Source organism: Zonotrichia albicollis, chromosome 1 (assembly GCF_047830755.1).
Source record: "Zonotrichia albicollis isolate bZonAlb1 chromosome 1, bZonAlb1.hap1, whole genome shotgun sequence".
NCBI lineage: Eukaryota > Metazoa > Chordata > Aves > Passeriformes > Passerellidae > Zonotrichia > Zonotrichia albicollis.
Genome location: NC_133819.1, coordinates 145783492 through 145801208, shown reverse-complemented (window position 1 = coordinate 145801208; position 17717 = coordinate 145783492). Strand labels below are relative to the sequence as shown.

Below are 17717 nucleotides of genomic sequence, written 5' to 3'. Positions count from 1 at the left end.
GTGTTGATGTGCCCTGCCTTACAAACATGCAGAGCACAAGGAAAGGTCAATGACAGATAAGTAATCCACTGAAATTTACACTGCCCAAGGATCCACTCCCATCTGGCTCTCTTGAGTTCATATGGGAAAGGAAGAAGCTGTGATACAGCTTCTACAAGGAAAACCAGTTCAGCTCTTGCCTAGACTTCAGCAAAGAAAAGCTCTGTGTACAAAGGCACTGACTGTGCAAGAATTTGCTTGTCCTTTCAGCTTCCCCTGTTGACTGGTTCAGAATTCAGATTGTGTAAATTTGTGCTTTCACATCAGCTGAAAATGAATGTATTTGATTTGGTTGATAATAATACAATAACTATTGCCACTGATATTAATGATACAATAACTATTGTCACTGATATTAATTCATAGCTAATTGATATTCTTTGTTTTCCTTATTATGGCTTGCTTCCCAAACTAAAGCCATGGAGCAAATCACAAAGTTTCTCTTGCCGAAGAGGCAGTGCAAAAACAAATTGTTAATTACATTTGTAATCATTCCTGGCTAGAGCTCTGTGAGTCAATTTTTGGAAACATAATTTGTGGTTCAACCAGAGTTTATTGCCCCCAAATACTGCATATCTCATCCTCAAGGCAGAGACAATTTACAAAGTTGATGTCCCTACTTAAGATCCAAGACATTCTTTTATGCAAACTTTCCTAACTGCTATTTTTGCAGCCTACAAAGCTGTCTTCATCTCTCTTTCATTTTTTTGAACAGATATTTTTGCTTCTCCTGTCTAATCAAATCCTGTTTGTTGTTCATTGCAGATTGCAGCTCAGGCAGTGTTATTTATGTGTATGAACACTGCAGGAATCTTCATTAGCTACCTATCAGACAGAGCACAGCGCCAAGCCTTCCTGGAGACCCGCAGGTGTGTGGAAGCCAGGCTGAGACTGGAGACAGAAAACCAACGACAGGTATGGTCACCAGGAACAACATTCCTGGTTTTCTATTAACTGGTGTTGATAGTTGGACAAGGCCAGGAGTTTGTAGCCACCTGATTTGTGCAGGTTAAGTGAGATTTTATGCTCTTGCTGTGCTGGTGTGTAATTGAGCTGATGTGGCATCCAAAAGATTTCCCCTAGGAAACAGGATGAATAGAGTGGCTGCTCATCATCCTTTCCCACAGAAGAGGCCATCAAATGAAGCAGCACCTGGCAGGTGGTTAAAAATGCTTCTTTACACAAGAGGGGTTAAAGCTGGGGCGTTTCACATTTCAGAGTGCTGTAGATATTAAAAATTGCATTACTCAAGGGAAAGATGCTCCAGAACCATCTGGATGCAATCCTGTGCCATGTGCTCTGGGATGGCTCTTCCTGAGCAGGGAGGCTGGACCAGATGACACACTGTGGTCCCTTCCAATCTGACTGCTTCTGTGAGTCTTTCAAAACTAAGCAAGTTCATCAAAGAGAATCTAGAGGAAATACTAAAGCTTCCCTTCAGGCTCATAGATGGATTTTTGCAGCTGCAGCCAAATTTCACTGTTCTGTTTCTCTGTTCTTAAACTCTTGAAAAATCAACCTTTGGCCCTGTGTGCAATAGCAAACTGGGTTAGGTGCACTTTTGATCTGAACAGGTATAGTTGATCTAAGGTACTCATCTTTTGTGATCCAAAATAAATATTGAATATAAAGAAATTTGCTGCTTATTATTTTGCACAAGGGGAGCAGCACCAACATCACATATGTTACATTGCTGTATCATTCTAAGATGAATTTAGCCTTTCATTTTGCCCTGCTGTATAAATATGTATGTACATAGCTTCTCAAATTTATTTCATTTACCCCCTGAAAGTCATGCTCCTATACAGAGTTCTAGGAAGATGTCCTATTCTGGACTTTAATGACTCAGTACACATGACTGTGTTGAGCAGTGCCAGGTGTCCCTGCCAGAACATCTCTTCAGTCATTGCTGCCTGAAAAGACTTTGAGGGATATCTGGGATGCTCTGCTCTTTTTTTTAAGATCATAGTTTCATGCCTTTTGGGGATTTTGGGGCATTTGAGGTTTTTTCCTTTTCCTTCTTGTCTTATTTTTCATAAACCATGATTTTGTAAGCATTACTTTGACCATAGTTTTCTAGAATTCATTGTAAAAAACTTTATATCACTAACAAAAGGGTTCCTTGTTCCATATTAGTCTGAGATTTTCTCATTAGAATTATTTTATCCTCTCATGTAAAATGAAGGTAGTACAAAGAAAAATATTTTGAGAAATCCAGTTTTGCAGAACTTTTATTATCTATTCGGAAAATGAAAACAGATAGTTTCTGTTTCGGTGGGCAGATTTTTTTTTTTTTAAAGGAGGAAGTAGTGGTGGGATCAGAAATATTTATTTTTATTAAGTCAGGTTGAACTGTGTATTTTGTCTTGGCCCTGTGCTTTGCAAGGTTTCAGGGCTGTGTTGTTCCCTGAGGGCAGAACTTCCTGGAGTGTTACCTCACTGCAGCTGAGATTCACCTATAACCAAACAAAGCAATGTGTCACAGCCATCATATGACTGGAAATGCATAAGGGGAAATGTCCTTGGGCCAAGGAAAATGCCCACAGGAGAAAAATGCAGACAAAGGACACCAAATGAAAGATCTCTTCTGAAACCTAATTTATGATAAACTAGCTCAAATTTTTGAAATACAATTTTATTATATAAAACCAAAACATTTAAAAATATTTCTGATTAATTTTCTTGCACGTTTGTAATTTTGTTATTAGGGATGCCACTATATATCAGAATACTTAATAAACATTTCAGCTTTTCATTTACATTTGGAACAGCAACATTAAACAAACACTCCAATGCTGGAACATCTTGAGCAATCGAGAGACTGTTTCCCTCAGCATTCTATTTTTTCCATTTGTTTCTGGGGTAGCATCTCATTTAAGCAATTTTTAAACCTATCTGTTTTAAGAAGACTGACAAGGTCACATTTTATGTGACCAATTTTTTAGCAGCTTGCTCATGCTCACTTAATGAGCATACAGGCAATAATTCAGTGACTGCATGCACTTTTCTATCTTGAGGAAAAATATTGCCTAATAAATGGTATCTGTAGTTCAGATTAATGTAAAAAAAATATTTCCTGTTAATGCACATCAAATTTTAAAAAATGAGGATTAAAGTTTACTAAATTATTTCCATTACTTTAATTTCCTTTGAAGGGGGGAAAAAGGTGGAAAAAGATTGTGCAGGATGATATTGTGATGTGGCTTCTAAAAATTTCTAGAAACATTGTTGATGAACAATAATTTGCAGGGAAATAGAGCAATAATTATTTTTGTAATTCTTCCAGACAATAATTCAAGGAATTCCAAATTTGTTCCACTTAATTTTATTTTCCTTTCACTTGCCATAAACTGTTTAAACTAAAGGGTACTTGCAGCAAGGACAATGTTTTTGTTGCTTTCAGTGGTGGTACTGCTACTTTCTATAGTAGTGGATGACAATTCAAATCTCTTGAGGCTTCTTTCATCCTCACACATCTTCTGCTTCTTCAACTGAAAGGAATAGAAAATTAAAATTTGTTGACATGTTGTATGTATGGAATGTCATGTGAGGTGGTACAGTTCGCCAGAAAGATCCTGTGAAGTCTGCTTTTTCCTTTATTTGAATCAGAAGACCAGTAAAATTAAAGTAAAACAAAACAACGTAAGTTTAAAACTGCAACAAGGAGTGGCATGGTTGTCCATAAACAATTACAGGAGGAGGCTCCAATTTTATGTAATCATGGAAGTTATAGAAATGATTCAGATATACTTCTATTCATTATTGTGTATTTTTAAAACCAAGAAATTAAGCTTCTGCTCTCCCAAAATGACCCTTCCACTTTCTTAATATCTCTTGGATTCATAATCTCTAATCTGCTGTCATTCTAATAATGATAAATGCTACTGCTCCCATTATGCAGTATTGTGCAATGCCTAAAAGAACCAGTCATGGAAAGTCACCCAATTGTGAGACAAACATTTTATAATGTGTGTTTTAGAGAAAAGCAAGAGGTGACATTAGAAATGTGGAGGTGTACAAGGAAACAATAATAGTGACAAGGAAGGATCTCTCATTGTCAGAGGTTTTTAAGGATCCTCTAATGAGGATATGTAGATTTTCTGGAATGCACATATAAACTTTCTACTGTGTCAGATTCTGCTGCTGGTGAAAAACAAGAGATTTTTCTGTATTTCCAGATACATTTCATGTATATGAGCTGATTTTTCTTTTTTTCCAGTGAAAGCAGCTTCATTTATTCACTTGCAACCATTGCATAAGGAGTTGAAAATAGGAGATGAAATCACTAAAATCCCACTAGGGATGAATAAACATCTTTGTTGTTCTTCATGTTACTCTAACCTGAAATTTGGATGTCATGTGTTTCCAGCAGTATCTCCCTTTGTGGGTTTCCAGGGTTCAAGAATTCCTTGAACTGTTTCATTTTTGCTGTGAAGTTTTCAGTTTGACAGTCACAGCCATTGTCAGTACTTTGTTCAGAAGTGTCTGGGCCTATGGTCCCTGTAAACCTGAATTAGCTCCATAGGCTCATTTTCCACTGAAAATATCTCCAGGTGCAAGTTCAGCTTTTACACCAATTGCAGTTCATTCAGTGACTGTACAGGAAGGAGGAGAATGCAGTGCAGACCTGGATGATGCAAAAGACTTTATGGAGCTTGGCTGATCCAGGGCAACCTGACTCCAGTTTTGAAGTGACTCAGTTTCCAGTGTCTATTTCCAAAAGTCTACATACAATAAGGCTCCTATATCTTTTTTCATTCTTCCTCCCCCATCCCCATTTACTCTCCACAAGATTTGTAGACAAAATTTTCTGAAGTGTTTCAGAAAGTCAGGACTTTCAGTTGTATTTTCAGATCATCGAGGATCTGATTTTCTTTTTTTACCCTTTTGTTTTTGAACACCTGGGGTAGTTAGAAGTACAGATTAGCATTTTCAATTGCAATGAATTTCCTAACTCTAATTACTCTATTATGAAAATGAACAGCAGTTTGGCTACAAAGGAGAATTACTCCAGCAGTCATTGCTAATGATGTTTATGCACTTACCTGTATGGTATTATCTGTGTGACACCATTTGGAAATCCCATCACCCTGTAAAACTGAGGGAACATCTGTGTCTAATTATTTCCTAATTTTAATTAAAAAAATTAAAATTATTGTGAAAATCTAAAACATTTCAGAGCTTGACATAGTTAAAGGAGTTCATGAGTACCAGAAAGACTATCATCAAAAGATGAAAGTATCAGGGAAGCAAGCTGCAGGAGGCAGCACAGACAAATGTGTTGTAAAAACAGCCTCTGTTTAGCAGTTATTGATAAAATAATGAATTTAAATATTTTCTAATGAATTGTGGTTAGCAGTGTGTTCTTAAGGGATGTATTTATATCAAGCAGCCAAATATGGCCACCAAAAATGTCCTCAGATTTAATTTTCAAAACATTGCAATTATTAATATGAAAAAATGAGGCTCTCAGTTTTCATAAATCCATATTATTTCAACAATATCATAACCTGCTACCACCTGTTTGAAATTTTGATTTAATACTTTCATTTGATATCAAAAATTTTGACAACCAATGCTATACTTTGTTAGTGAACACTTCAAAGATACTGTCTTTGTTTTAAGCTTGATTTTGTTGTGAGTACACAGCAGGTAATTCTGCTTTCATCATATGTGAGCAATGAAAATAGATAGGCTAACTCACTTTCTTAATTAGCAACTGAAAACCCTTCAAAACCAATGAATATGTAATTTCCCTCATTGTGAAAATGCTGCGAAATTTCCTTAATGAAGAGCAGAAAGCTGCAGTAAAGTTCATTTCTATTTCTCAGGATTCAAAATCCCCAAGTTTTAAATGAATGACATTAAATCCAGACATATATTGAAATGATGGCTTTATGTTGAATTGCTTGCAATATATATCAGGTGTCCTGACCTGCTCTTTCTCCAGTCTTGAAATTTGCATAACATTTTAAACCCTGAAATACTGCCATTTAATTATAAAGAGTCTCTCAGATATCTTTGTCATGCTGCCTTTTTGTGCACCCCACATACATATATCAAGTTATGCATATCTGAAAACAATTATTGTGTAGTGAAGTCAGGATTATTGTTGTGCAATAAAAATTGTGCAGGAATATTTGACTAACTGAAGCTGCAAATGAAGCCTTACAAGGACTATACAGGGAAAAATCACAAAAGTTAATTACCCAAAGTTATTATAGCTACAAGACTATAAAAATCAGTCCAGCCCTTACCCCTTCTCTTGTTATAAGATTACAATATTGCAGGACAGCAATTCACAGAAAAGGCATTTAGTCATAATTAGAAACTTCTCTGGTCATGCCACACTTTACTCCTTATCCAAGACTGCTCTAGACCAAAGACACTAATGAAGCCTGGACAAAGCAATAGGAAAACAGGGATGGGATGGGAGGCTGCTTTCAAGCTAAGCAAAGTTGTTAAACTGTATCTTACTAACCTGAGTAACCTGGGATCTGAACTAATGTTCAGAAAACCTAATATTATGTCCTCTCTGAAACATTTTGTTTGCATTATTTCTAGTAGATTTAGAGCACCTAATATCATTTTATGTACAAGTTGTTTGGGATCAGGGGGGAAAACAGTCCATATCTGTTTGACTATTGCATTCATCCTCTGGAGAGGTGTTGATTCTTGTCCTCAGTGTAGCAGGTTATGCATCATTCATGAAGAGAAAACTCTTTACCTCTTGCACAGAGCTCACCAACAAGGCTGCTCAGCTCTGGCTGTGTTAAACTATTGGCGGGGAGTAAACTCAAATCAGAAACAAATCCTCCAGGTTCTAAGTCTTGACAAGTCAAATGGAAAAAATTATTCTAATTTTAGCACCACGTTTGTTTAGTTTTAGTGCAGATACCTAGTTCTAGAAGTTACTAAAGCCACAACACATTAGTCTTTTTAGCTGTATTGTTTAAATCCCTCTCCAAGACAGCCCTCAGCAAGCAGGCCCATTTCTCTGCAGACACAATTTCCAATTCCACAGGGAGAAGGTCCTCTTATGTGAAAATAAGGGCCCTTAACATCTTTCTTAATTCCTACGGAAATGTTCTTGGGCATCTAAGACACAGGCAGAGGAAATGGAGTGAAGGCTCCATGGAGGCAGGTGGGGAGCAAGCACTGTCTGCTCCCAGTCTTGCAAGGAATATTCAGGCCAGAAGGTCCAGGCTGGTACCAAACCTCATCCACTGGGCTTCCAGGGATGCTTCCCATCAAGCTGGGACAAAGATGGGCATCTGCAAGTTTTAATTATGGGTTGGGTCAGATCAGAGGGGAGAAAGCAGAAAAACTTTTCTACATTAAATGGTGTAAATGAGAAGGGTCCCCTAAGAGAGAGCCCTACAGGCAATTCCTCCCTGCAAGTCCTGCCACTGGCATACTGAGCACCAGCATTCCAGGCAATCTCTTTCTCATAGGGGATTCCACAAATCCAATTAAAACTTATTTGGAAAGTCAAAACAGTTTGGATGATGTTTCATTTGGTTGGCATGAAGGATTAGAGCTCACCACCTGAAAGGACCATTTGTCCGGGTGAGAAGAGGATAGTTTTGTTTTCTAGGTATGATCACACATTGTGTCTTTCTAGTATGGGCATCAGGGCTAGAAAATGAGAAGACAGCCCTTAGTCTTCAGAACAATCTGCCGTTGGCATATTTAGTCTCTTCTGCTGAGATCTTTGGAAATACTGTAATCCTGCCTTAATCTCTTTTTCCATTAAAAAACCTGTTCTGTTTGACCATTTGTTTCCTTTTACCTCTACTTCCAGAGGATTTTCTTTCACACTTTCCCCTGCAACAATCTCTGCTTCCCATGTCTTTAAGAAGCTCTCTGCAGATTGATGAAGTCTAGTTTGTTTTTTGGCTCTTATTTTTTAAATTTTTTTAAGCAGCTTACATGTTATGCAGGTTTTATCAAGCTCTCACAAAGCTAGAATTTAATCAACTGTCAGTACTTTGCAGCCTCTAAAATAGCAGCAGATTGGACTGGGATTGGAAAGGACACTTTAAGAGGGTTAAGCACCATGAAGTCCTGTGTGTATGCATATATATATATACATACGTATGTACATATACGTAGATATATGTGTGTGTGTGTTTGTGTATATATGGTGGTGGTAAGAATAGTAAAATCTCTGTGAATCGGTATGAGGATAAAGTTCAGATTTAGTTTGAAAAATAAAGGAATAATCTTAATTTTAGAGAGCACATGGTCTTTATAAAAATAGCTTAATGTGCTTCATATTTTAAAATTATGATCACAATAACTGAGCCTTTTTTTTTAAAGGCCAAACAATAAAGTCACAATTTAAAATTAAAAAAATGTAAACCTCTGGTTAAATATTAAATTAAGGCTTTTTTTTTTTTTTTCTCTTGATAAAAACCAATTTGTTAATTGTGGCATTTTAAGTAAAGCTTCACATTTGTCCAGACTTTCTTTCATCTTAGTACTTTTCTCTAAAGAACCATGGTTGCCGCTGAAATTTTTTCTTCATGTTGTTCCATCAGATGATCAAGCTGATGGGACATCAAGATAACATCAAGATGGAACATCAAGATAACATACTGGTTAATTCAACAAATAAAGGAATATGAAATGTTTATATTGTTCTTCATAATCCATTCCCATATTCTCATTTAGTAGGTGACCTGTTTTCTAAATCCAATAAAAGACTTTTCTTCCTTATTGTTGGGGGGAAGAAATATTTACATGCATTTATGATTCTGTACATAGCAGGTTGTATATTTACTATACCTTATCTCAAAACCCCCCATTAATGAACCCATTTGCAGTAGAAATCCAAAGACTGTAAAGTCGGAGTTTATATGTAGTGCCTTCACATTCACTGCCAGTGTTTGTTTCTTGTCATCAAATCATAACTTCACATTTTTCTGTCAAGTAGGAATCTAAAGTAAAATCATGACAAAAATTATCTGCTTCCTTCTCTTCCATTCCTGCAAATCCAGAGTTGCCACATGGGCTCAAACGGAATAATGAGATTTGTAGTCAATGACAGAGAGATAGGAGTCAGACCCTGAAGTGCAATTCATATAGGGGAGAAATCCCAGTGTCATATCTTCAGGCATGGGAGCTCTCCTTGGAAGAAACTAATGAGAAGGAATCCCCCTTCCTAGTAGATGGATTTTGGATTCACTGAGGATAAAACTCCTGTGAGGTACTTTGATCTCCAAACCAGGTTTTTCAAATGTTGTGCTGGTCAATAGCGAATGAAACTGACAGGATTTTGGTGGCCTGTGTCTCCTTTGCTCTCAGCTCTTTGCTAGACAGAGAGGTGTCTAAAAAAAACCAGCTTTTTCCAGAGCTGCCATCAACTAGTGACCCTTGCTGATGCATGAGGGAAGTGGGCAGAGATGGAATGAGTAAGGGGAATGACATAGTTTCAGCTCCCTACAGTGATGAGACTTCTACCAGCTGGGCTGTCACACATTCCTCTGGCTTAATAAAGAAATCCAAGCTCCAAATTCATCAAGTTAGTGCCTCTGCTCTGAGTTTCTCATTCAGGATCAGAACTTTTAATGTACTAAGAAACTTCCCTTAGTGCCCTAAAAGGACTGCAGGAGGACTCTAAAATTAATGTCCTTACAAAATGCTTAATTAATAGGAGGACTCTGTAGTCCAGGTAATGGTTTTAAATCATATAACCATAATCAATACCAATTCCAAGATAAATAGAGTCAAGGTACTGATGCCATTACTGTGACAATTTAAGGTAAGATAGAATATTTGGATTAACATTTATATATAGGCTAATGGTCCTTCATATTGATACCATTTAGGTTTTACCTTTTAATATTTTATATGGTCTCTGTATTCTTCACACATATATTTGTTACTCCATCACCTATTGTATTAGTAGCTATCTTTCCCAGTACTTTTCCATGGCCTTTCCCTGAGCAGAAAGACAAAGCAAATTCCAGAGCTCCAAGCTCCAGGAGATATAAGGTTCTGTGCTGTCTTGGTTCTTCCTGGGAACCAAGGCTGAGAACAACTCATTGAGATCCGTTCTCATGGACAAAGCACAGCCAGTGCTGAAGGAGGGGCTCCAGAGAAGGGGTTTGACCTGGGGGGGAATGGCATCACCCCTTGTCCTCCTAATTGGTGCTTTTTATCAATTATGCTAATTTCCTATAAATATAAATTTGTATATAAATTTGTATATAAATGTGTACTCATCCCTGTAGGAGTGGGCTTTTAAGGACATCTTTCCAAAACTGCCCCTGAAGGCCTTCATTAAAGATCCCCCTTTACATTACCTCCTTACTAAAATTGTCTCTAGTTTCATTCCCAGGTTGGGCAAAAGGCAACAATAGCACCAGTATTCAACTGCCCATCTACAGGCCTATTCAAAGGGGTTTGATTTTCAGGAGGTGATTTTCTCCCACCTACTGAAAGGAAGTTTTATCCTGCTTGTTCTGTTTAGTACTGGCGTCTTGTAATTCTCTGACAAGGTGCATCCCTTGTTTTGACCAGAAAATATGACCTTGTGGCTCTTATTTATCTTGGTGGCTGCAGTGATTTAGTCATAGAAAGCTGCACGATAAAATGCACAAAAGCCTTCTTTCTGATATTTTCTATGTCATTATCTGCCGTGAGTACTCCACACAGATGTGTATTTTACTGAATTTGTCTAGAAATTTTTAAAACAGCTCAAAAAAAAAAAAAACAAAATGGGAAAAGAGACATCTAAATCAATAGAAAAAAGAACCAGTACAAAATAATTAAATGAAGATTTAATAGCAGATAAGTCAAAGCTGTTCCAGAGAAACACAGCACAAAAAGCATTAAAGTCAGATGGTTCCATTCTGATATTTTAGAAAAAATTTGAATTGTAGGAGCTGTTTTGTGATCATTTTCTATCCCAGTAAAACAAGGAAAAGCTTAAGATTATGCTATTATGAAATCAGTGTTGTGTCTGTCTCTCTCCTGCTCTTTAGTTCTGACTCTGGCCTTCCTTGCAAACTAACTGAAATTTATGGAAGCCAATACACCACGAGATAGTACAAGCTTTTTGCCATAATCTGGGTCTTACTTCCATATAAATATTTTTTCTTCTGGATATTTGTCTTCTCCACTATTTTTTAATAAAGGATAAATTTAAAAAATCATCATGATATTTGGAAGAAACAAAATTAAGAATATAAAATATGACTTTCCATTACTAGATGAGTCTAATGGGTTACTGTGGGGCTGGAGAGTATCACTTGTTCAGCTCAGGGGTCCCCAGCAATAAGTAGGACATGGATCTGTTGGAGAAAATCTAGAGGAGAGTCATGAAGATGATCAGAGAGCTGGGGCTCCTATGAAGACAGGAGGAGAGATTTGAAATGGTTCAGTCCAGGAAAAAGAAGCCCACGGGGAAAACTTGTAGAACTTCCCAGTGCCTAAAAGGGCTACAAGAGAGATGGAGAAGGAGTTTTGAAAAGGGCATATAATGGTAGGACAAGGGGGAATGGCTTCAAACTGAAAGAGAGCAGGTTGAGATTGCTATTAGGAAGAAATTCTTGACTGTAAGGGTGGTGAGACCCAGGAACAGCTTGCCCAGGAAAGTTGTGTCTGTCCCTTGACTGGAAGCTGGATGGAACTTTGAGCAACTTGGTCCAGAGGAAGGTTCTCCTGCCCTTGGCCAGGTGGTAACTGACTGATCTTGAACAACCTTCCAATCCAACCCATTGCATGATTCTATGATAAATGTTCATGTCTACAAGGTAGGGCAGTAATACAAATTGTTTTGTAACTCCTGCTTTTCACCACTCATCCTTCTAACATGTCTGGTTTTCACAGTGAAATGTAGATCTAACACACTCTTCATTCAGGAGATAAAAAATCATATGTAAGGGTTCAGAGTACCTGGACTTGTTAACAATTGTATGTATTCAATACAGACACTTAATTTGAGAACACTTAATCTGAGACCTGTAGATCCTACTGCTAAGATAAAAGATAAACAAACAAAGCACTATCAGGAGATTGTTTCATGATGTGCTCCCACCCACTCCTGTGCAAGACAGTGGTGCTCATGTGGCCTTATGACAAGTTGGTTCATTGTACCTGTGCCATAGTGTAATTACTGTCTGCAGTTAGCAGTTAGCTTCATGATCAGCTGTGTTACTTCTGAAAAAAATGTTTTAAGTATTTTTGTATTTTTTAAAATATTTTGAAGAGGAATATTTTTTTTTATTAAATATACCTGCACCAGCAATAACAAGTACCATGCAAAAAAAGAAAAAAAAAAAAAAGACAGGGACTGTTGTTCTACCAATTCCCAGTACGTTACAGAATGAGCTAAATATTTATGAAGCAAAAATTATACTGGGAAGGCATAAAACCCCAAACTGGCAGCCCTGGAATCATTCTTCTACATCTCAGGAACTGCAGGGTAAGCAGGCACTAAGATTTTGATTTCCTCACATAGCCAAATGGGTAAAAAAAAAAAAAATCTCCTTTTACACATGGCAATAGACTGTTAGTCATCACACCCTACCAAGATATTGTAATGTGGTTACAGGTATTGAATCATCAAACCATTCCCTACCCTACCAAAAGAAAGGACCAGCAGGACTTGCAGTTCCTCCCTTCAGCATGTGCTATGTATATTGTTTTATCCTGGTCTGGACAACAGCATAAAGGAAAAAATTTAACATCTTCCTACAAGAATTGTGGGGAAAATGCTTTCTCCTACTTTCATTGCCATAAGGTTTGCAACATGTCTCATTAGACACTTTCATGAAGGGTTCACTTTCATTCACTCTCATAAATAGTGGGTTATCAGTTTGATTGAGATTCTAAATGTGTTTCATAGACAAAAACTAAATAAAAGGAGACTCCAAGACCTTCTGTGTGACCTGGCCTTGTTTCTCTTTGAAAACAGCAGATGCCTAAATGGAACATGCAGCCAAGGATTCCCATAATTTGGGATATTCAGTACTGGAATTAAAATAAAACAAAGTTGATATTGCTCATATCAAACATTGCAGAAGTTAAGTAGTAAAAACTAAAAGGGAGCCTCCTAACCCCACAAGTCTGAATGAATTAGGTACTGCAGTTCCTTCAGTATTTTTTAATTAACTCCCATTGTCTTGATGAGACACAAGAAAGAACAGCTGCAAATAGACTGTCCATTGTACACTTAGTAAGCACAAAGGAATTTCTCTTCAGAGCAGTTCATCATAATGAGAGGTGCTAGTTTCCATTTTCTAGAGTGACATCTACAATAATTACATCAATTCTGAACATGGTCAGATTTTCAGTACAAAACAATGCAATTTTTATTGACTTCTCTTAAATGTAATAAAAGCTCATGTGCTCCAGAAAGACTGAAACTACTGCTCTGAATGGCCCTTTTCACATCCTATTAAGTTTAGTGTTTAAGACAATAAAGCATCTCTGATATTAATTGTAAATGTTGTTAAAGATAAGCTTGATGGTTCTGGAAAAATGATTCTTAAAAATCAGGATGAAAAATTTGACACAGTTTCTCTAGAGCATCTATGGTTAAACACTTCTGGGCTACGCCCACTCCAATTTTACACAAGCGTCTTGGGATCAGCCATCAGCATCATGATTCCAAACCCAGACTTAATCCCACAACTTCTCTGTAGGTTTCCCCTTTCATGCAGAGGAAAAAGAGCAAAACCTGAATTCACCCATCAGCCAAGAGGGGGTTCTGTGCCTTGGTAAAGCCATCTCAAATAAAAATTATGTGGAACAAAGAAAAGTCTATACCATCTAAGCAGAGCTGGTTCATGGAGCCTTTGCAGACAGCAGATCCTGCAGGGGTGTTTCCCTCACATGACCTGCAGAGAAACCTCAGGGAGTTTGACCTTCCTCTTAGCCATCTCCTCCAGATCCCAAATTGCTTGTCAATGTTTTGTGCTTGTTGGAGTTTTGGTCTCTTTGATCAGCCCAAATGGAGAGATCTCTGGTTTTTATTCACAAGACTGAGGCCTTGTGCACTGGTTAATTGAGTCTTCTCAAAAACTGCTGCAAAGGTCATTATTTATTCATCAGGGACATGTCCCAGTTCTCCATGAATGTGCCTACCTATGTTTGTGCAGTTGTAAGCACTGGTACCCCCTGATTTCTGTGAAAGTGACCCAAGGGATCAGTGCATGCAGACCACAGCAAAGCTGTGCAACAAAGAATGACTATTGCAGATGCATAAAACAATAAATGGGCCTTAGAGGCAGTATACATGTTAAATTGCAGTCTTGGGATTTTGAGTAGATGTGGGTGACTCATGAAGTTAATTTACTTATCATTGCAGGATTTGCTTCACTGCTGCTAACTTTTCCTGAAGGAGTAGATTGGGTAGGAGTCAGCTCCATATTTGACACCTCCTAAACTAAGTGACTACACACTCTTTACATCTGTGAGCTCCTACCACCATGGACTGAGATCTAGTCAAAACAGGCACCAGAACCCAAAGAGACCCATAGTAACACCGAAGGAGTAATTTACTAGCTTGAGTATCTCTCCAGATTCTTTGGATGAAATGAAAGTTTCATCCAAACTACTAAGGGCATAACTGCCTTGGAGTCACAAAACTCAGGTGTTCAAATGCAGACCTGAATTCTACCATCAATGTGTTACATTTAGTGATTTCTACTGTTTGTTTGTTTTCTTTACCATAGTTATTCTTCAGGTTAAAGGCACTTTTTAAATTAATTTACTCTAAATTCTGACAGCTCCATCTTAAACATTGGGGTTGATTCATGTCATGAATTTTTTTTAGCAGAATATTTCACCAGCTCTTTTTGAGCATTCCTTTGTTGCTAGAAAAGGAATCTTTTTTCTATGTCTTTTCTCTTGAACAAATATATCTCTGCTCCTTTTCTAACCACTTACCACTGCTGCTTTAAATTGTCTCCACTTAGACCACTGCTGAACTAGTAAGCTTTCAAAAGATCTGGGTGATGGAGTTTCCTTCACCTTAGAGTTCATAACATTCTATTAGGGCTTTCTCTGTAAGGGAAGGAAATTTTTCTTATGCGTTATCCTTCAGTTCTGAAAATGCCTTCCAAGAGAGACTGACTAAAAAGGTGAGGACTCTTTGATCATGTAAATAGTAAGGTACAGAAGATAATAAAAAATGACATTTTTCTTTTCCCTGTGATTAGCTACTGCTTTTTTGTACATGACCCCCACACACTGCTGGTGGTGGGGGTGGTGGTTCTTCTGTGCCACAGTATCTAAATCTGTGAAATAGGAGCAATAGTATTTAAGTAGCTTGAAGGGGGGTTATGTGGCAAGGATCTTTATATCAAGGGAAGAGTGACCTGACACGCATTCTTGAATAAACAAATATCTTTCTTAACTGTTGGATTGAAGAAAAGAGGTATGAAAGACCTCTGAAAAAGGACTTGGTCCAGAGAACACTAGAATCAGCTGCAGGAAAAGAAACAATGGAAATGATCCACACTAGAGCCCATCTCAGTTCCCAGCTTGGAGAAGAAGCCTGGTTCAGCATCCCCACCATCCTGTCAGTGTGGTGTGACGTAAGAGTAGCTGGGCATAGCCATGGACAGCTGACACCCACAGAGCAAAAAATTTCTGTCATTTAAATGCTTCAGTACCAGAGAATTAATGGTAACTGAAGTGCCTCAAAAAGTATATATAGATACACACAGGCACACTGAAATGCTGTTTTTCTAGCTCTTCCTTAGCACAACATACACTATGCAGAGCAGTGACATGAGCTGTTCATGAACCTTCAGTTGTGATTCCAACAAAGGCTCATCATACACCTCACTATTAATGGCGGAGGGCTCCTACAGAGGCAAAGCAATTAACCTCAGTTTTATGGGTCATTGCCAGATCTTATTTGCAGACAAGAACATTTAACTTACCTTAATGAGTAGCATGAAGGTTAAGATATCAAATGTCCTAGGCACATTTTTCTTGGCTTAGTGAACATGTGCCAAGCCAACTATGTTTTATTTTAAATAAACTTTCTAGAGGCATTGCTCAATACTACCTTAGGTGAATGCAAATTAGGAATGTAAGGTTTTCTTTCAGAAAAAAAAGTACATTTACTATTTAAGCCATAAATGTATGAAGGAACTGATCTTTTTTTAATGTTCACTTATTATAGATTTCATAAACAAGTCAATAGAATCCAGTATTTCTGTTTGCTTTCCTTTTTTCAAATCTCCTTTAAAAGAAAAATGATCTTCCAATTTGCCATCCTTCATGGGTAAGCTAGAAAATAACATATTTCTTTTAACAGTGAAAAAATTTAGTATTATTCTGAATGTATCTTCGCAAGAAGTCATTGGACACTTTATTCATACAACTCCCTGAATTACTGATCTGATTTGCTCAGAAGGTGGTTTTATTTTTTGGTCATAGTGAGCTATGTATTTTAATAGTGAAGGAACAAGAAAATCTAAGTGCATTCTATCATAGGAAGCTTAAGGACACAAAATTTTTAAAATCTTTCTGGCTCCCAGCCTAACAATGAGCAGCTCTTTGCATTTCTTTATGAGTGAGGCTACCTGAGGTGTAGATGTTCCTGTGAAACCTGGATTTGCAGGAGTATGCAGGACCTCCTAAGGGACTGGTTTGCTTCTTGCCGTCACAAGCATCACATCCAGTGTTTACACATCAGAAGAATGAAGGATAGCAGAATTCCCAGGTGGAAAGGGTGGAACAAAGCCAAGACAAAGCAAATGTGCTAAAATTAGAACCACCCAGTATGAAAACAGAAAGTCTGAGCTTGGCTATTTCCCAAAATAAACGATGATCTTGCTGCATTATAGTTCACAGCCTGCTCTTTAGAAGCCATCACTCACATAATTTTTTGTCTCTTCCTCACAAAAGGAGGTCTTGATTTAGCAAAGGTTTGTAGAATAGGTGGATGAATTAAATATTAGGAGATTCTCAGTTCTCTCATATTCTGTCAGCATGTTATGCAGGAAGGAGTGCCTTCTTGGAGGGGGGTGTAACACTCCAGTGCTGCAGTGGTGAAACACTCCTGTGCTCCAGTGCAGCTTGTGGCAGCCTGTGTTCTCCCCTCTCAAACAAACATACAGTTCACCTCAGCTGGTGCTGCCATCTAGACAAATGGAGGTGTTTATCCACAACGTGTTCCCATCAGAGCTGAAGATTGTTTACTAACTGCTGACTGAGATTGCTCAGAGTGAGAATTCTTCATGATCTGCACTGTGAAAGTTGTAAGTTAGTAGTGTTTCACTTCCTATGAAAGCTAGGAAGGGATTTCTTCATTTATTCAGATGTTTCATCTATGGCAACATTTTATCTACATGGCATTGAATCCTGCTGGCATAAAAATCATTATTTTCATTGGTTTTCTTGTCTTTCTCATTCCACCCATCATTCCTCTTTGGTTTTTCTTCTCTCTGAACAAATCTTCACCCTTGAGAAGGGACATAACACAGCCTCTTTACTCTGTGATTATTTTATATCCTCCTGATATCAAGTTGCCTCAAAACAAATTCAACATCAGTTACTTTGACAGAAAAAGGTGGAGGAGAGGAGAGGAGAGGAGAGGAGAGGAGAGGAGAGGAGAGGAGAGGAGAGGAGAGGAGAGGAGAGGAGAGGAGAGGAGAGGAGAGGAGAGGAGAGGAGAGGAGAGGAGAGGAGAGGAGAGGAGAGGAGAGGAG

At 37.9% G+C, this 17717-nt stretch overlaps 1 protein-coding gene across 2 annotated transcripts in view; it reads left to right on the top strand.

Annotated features, from left to right (window-relative positions):
- ADCY8 (adenylate cyclase 8) overlaps positions 1–17717 on the top strand; it is a 115692-nt gene that overhangs the window by 29027 nt on the left and 68948 nt on the right. For both annotated transcript variants that reach the window (XM_014264426.3, XM_014264428.3), the window contains exon 2: positions 805–954. In XM_014264426.3, coding sequence (XP_014119901.1) covers positions 805–954 — 150 coding nt within the window. The remainder of the gene's footprint in view (positions 1–804; positions 955–17717) is intronic.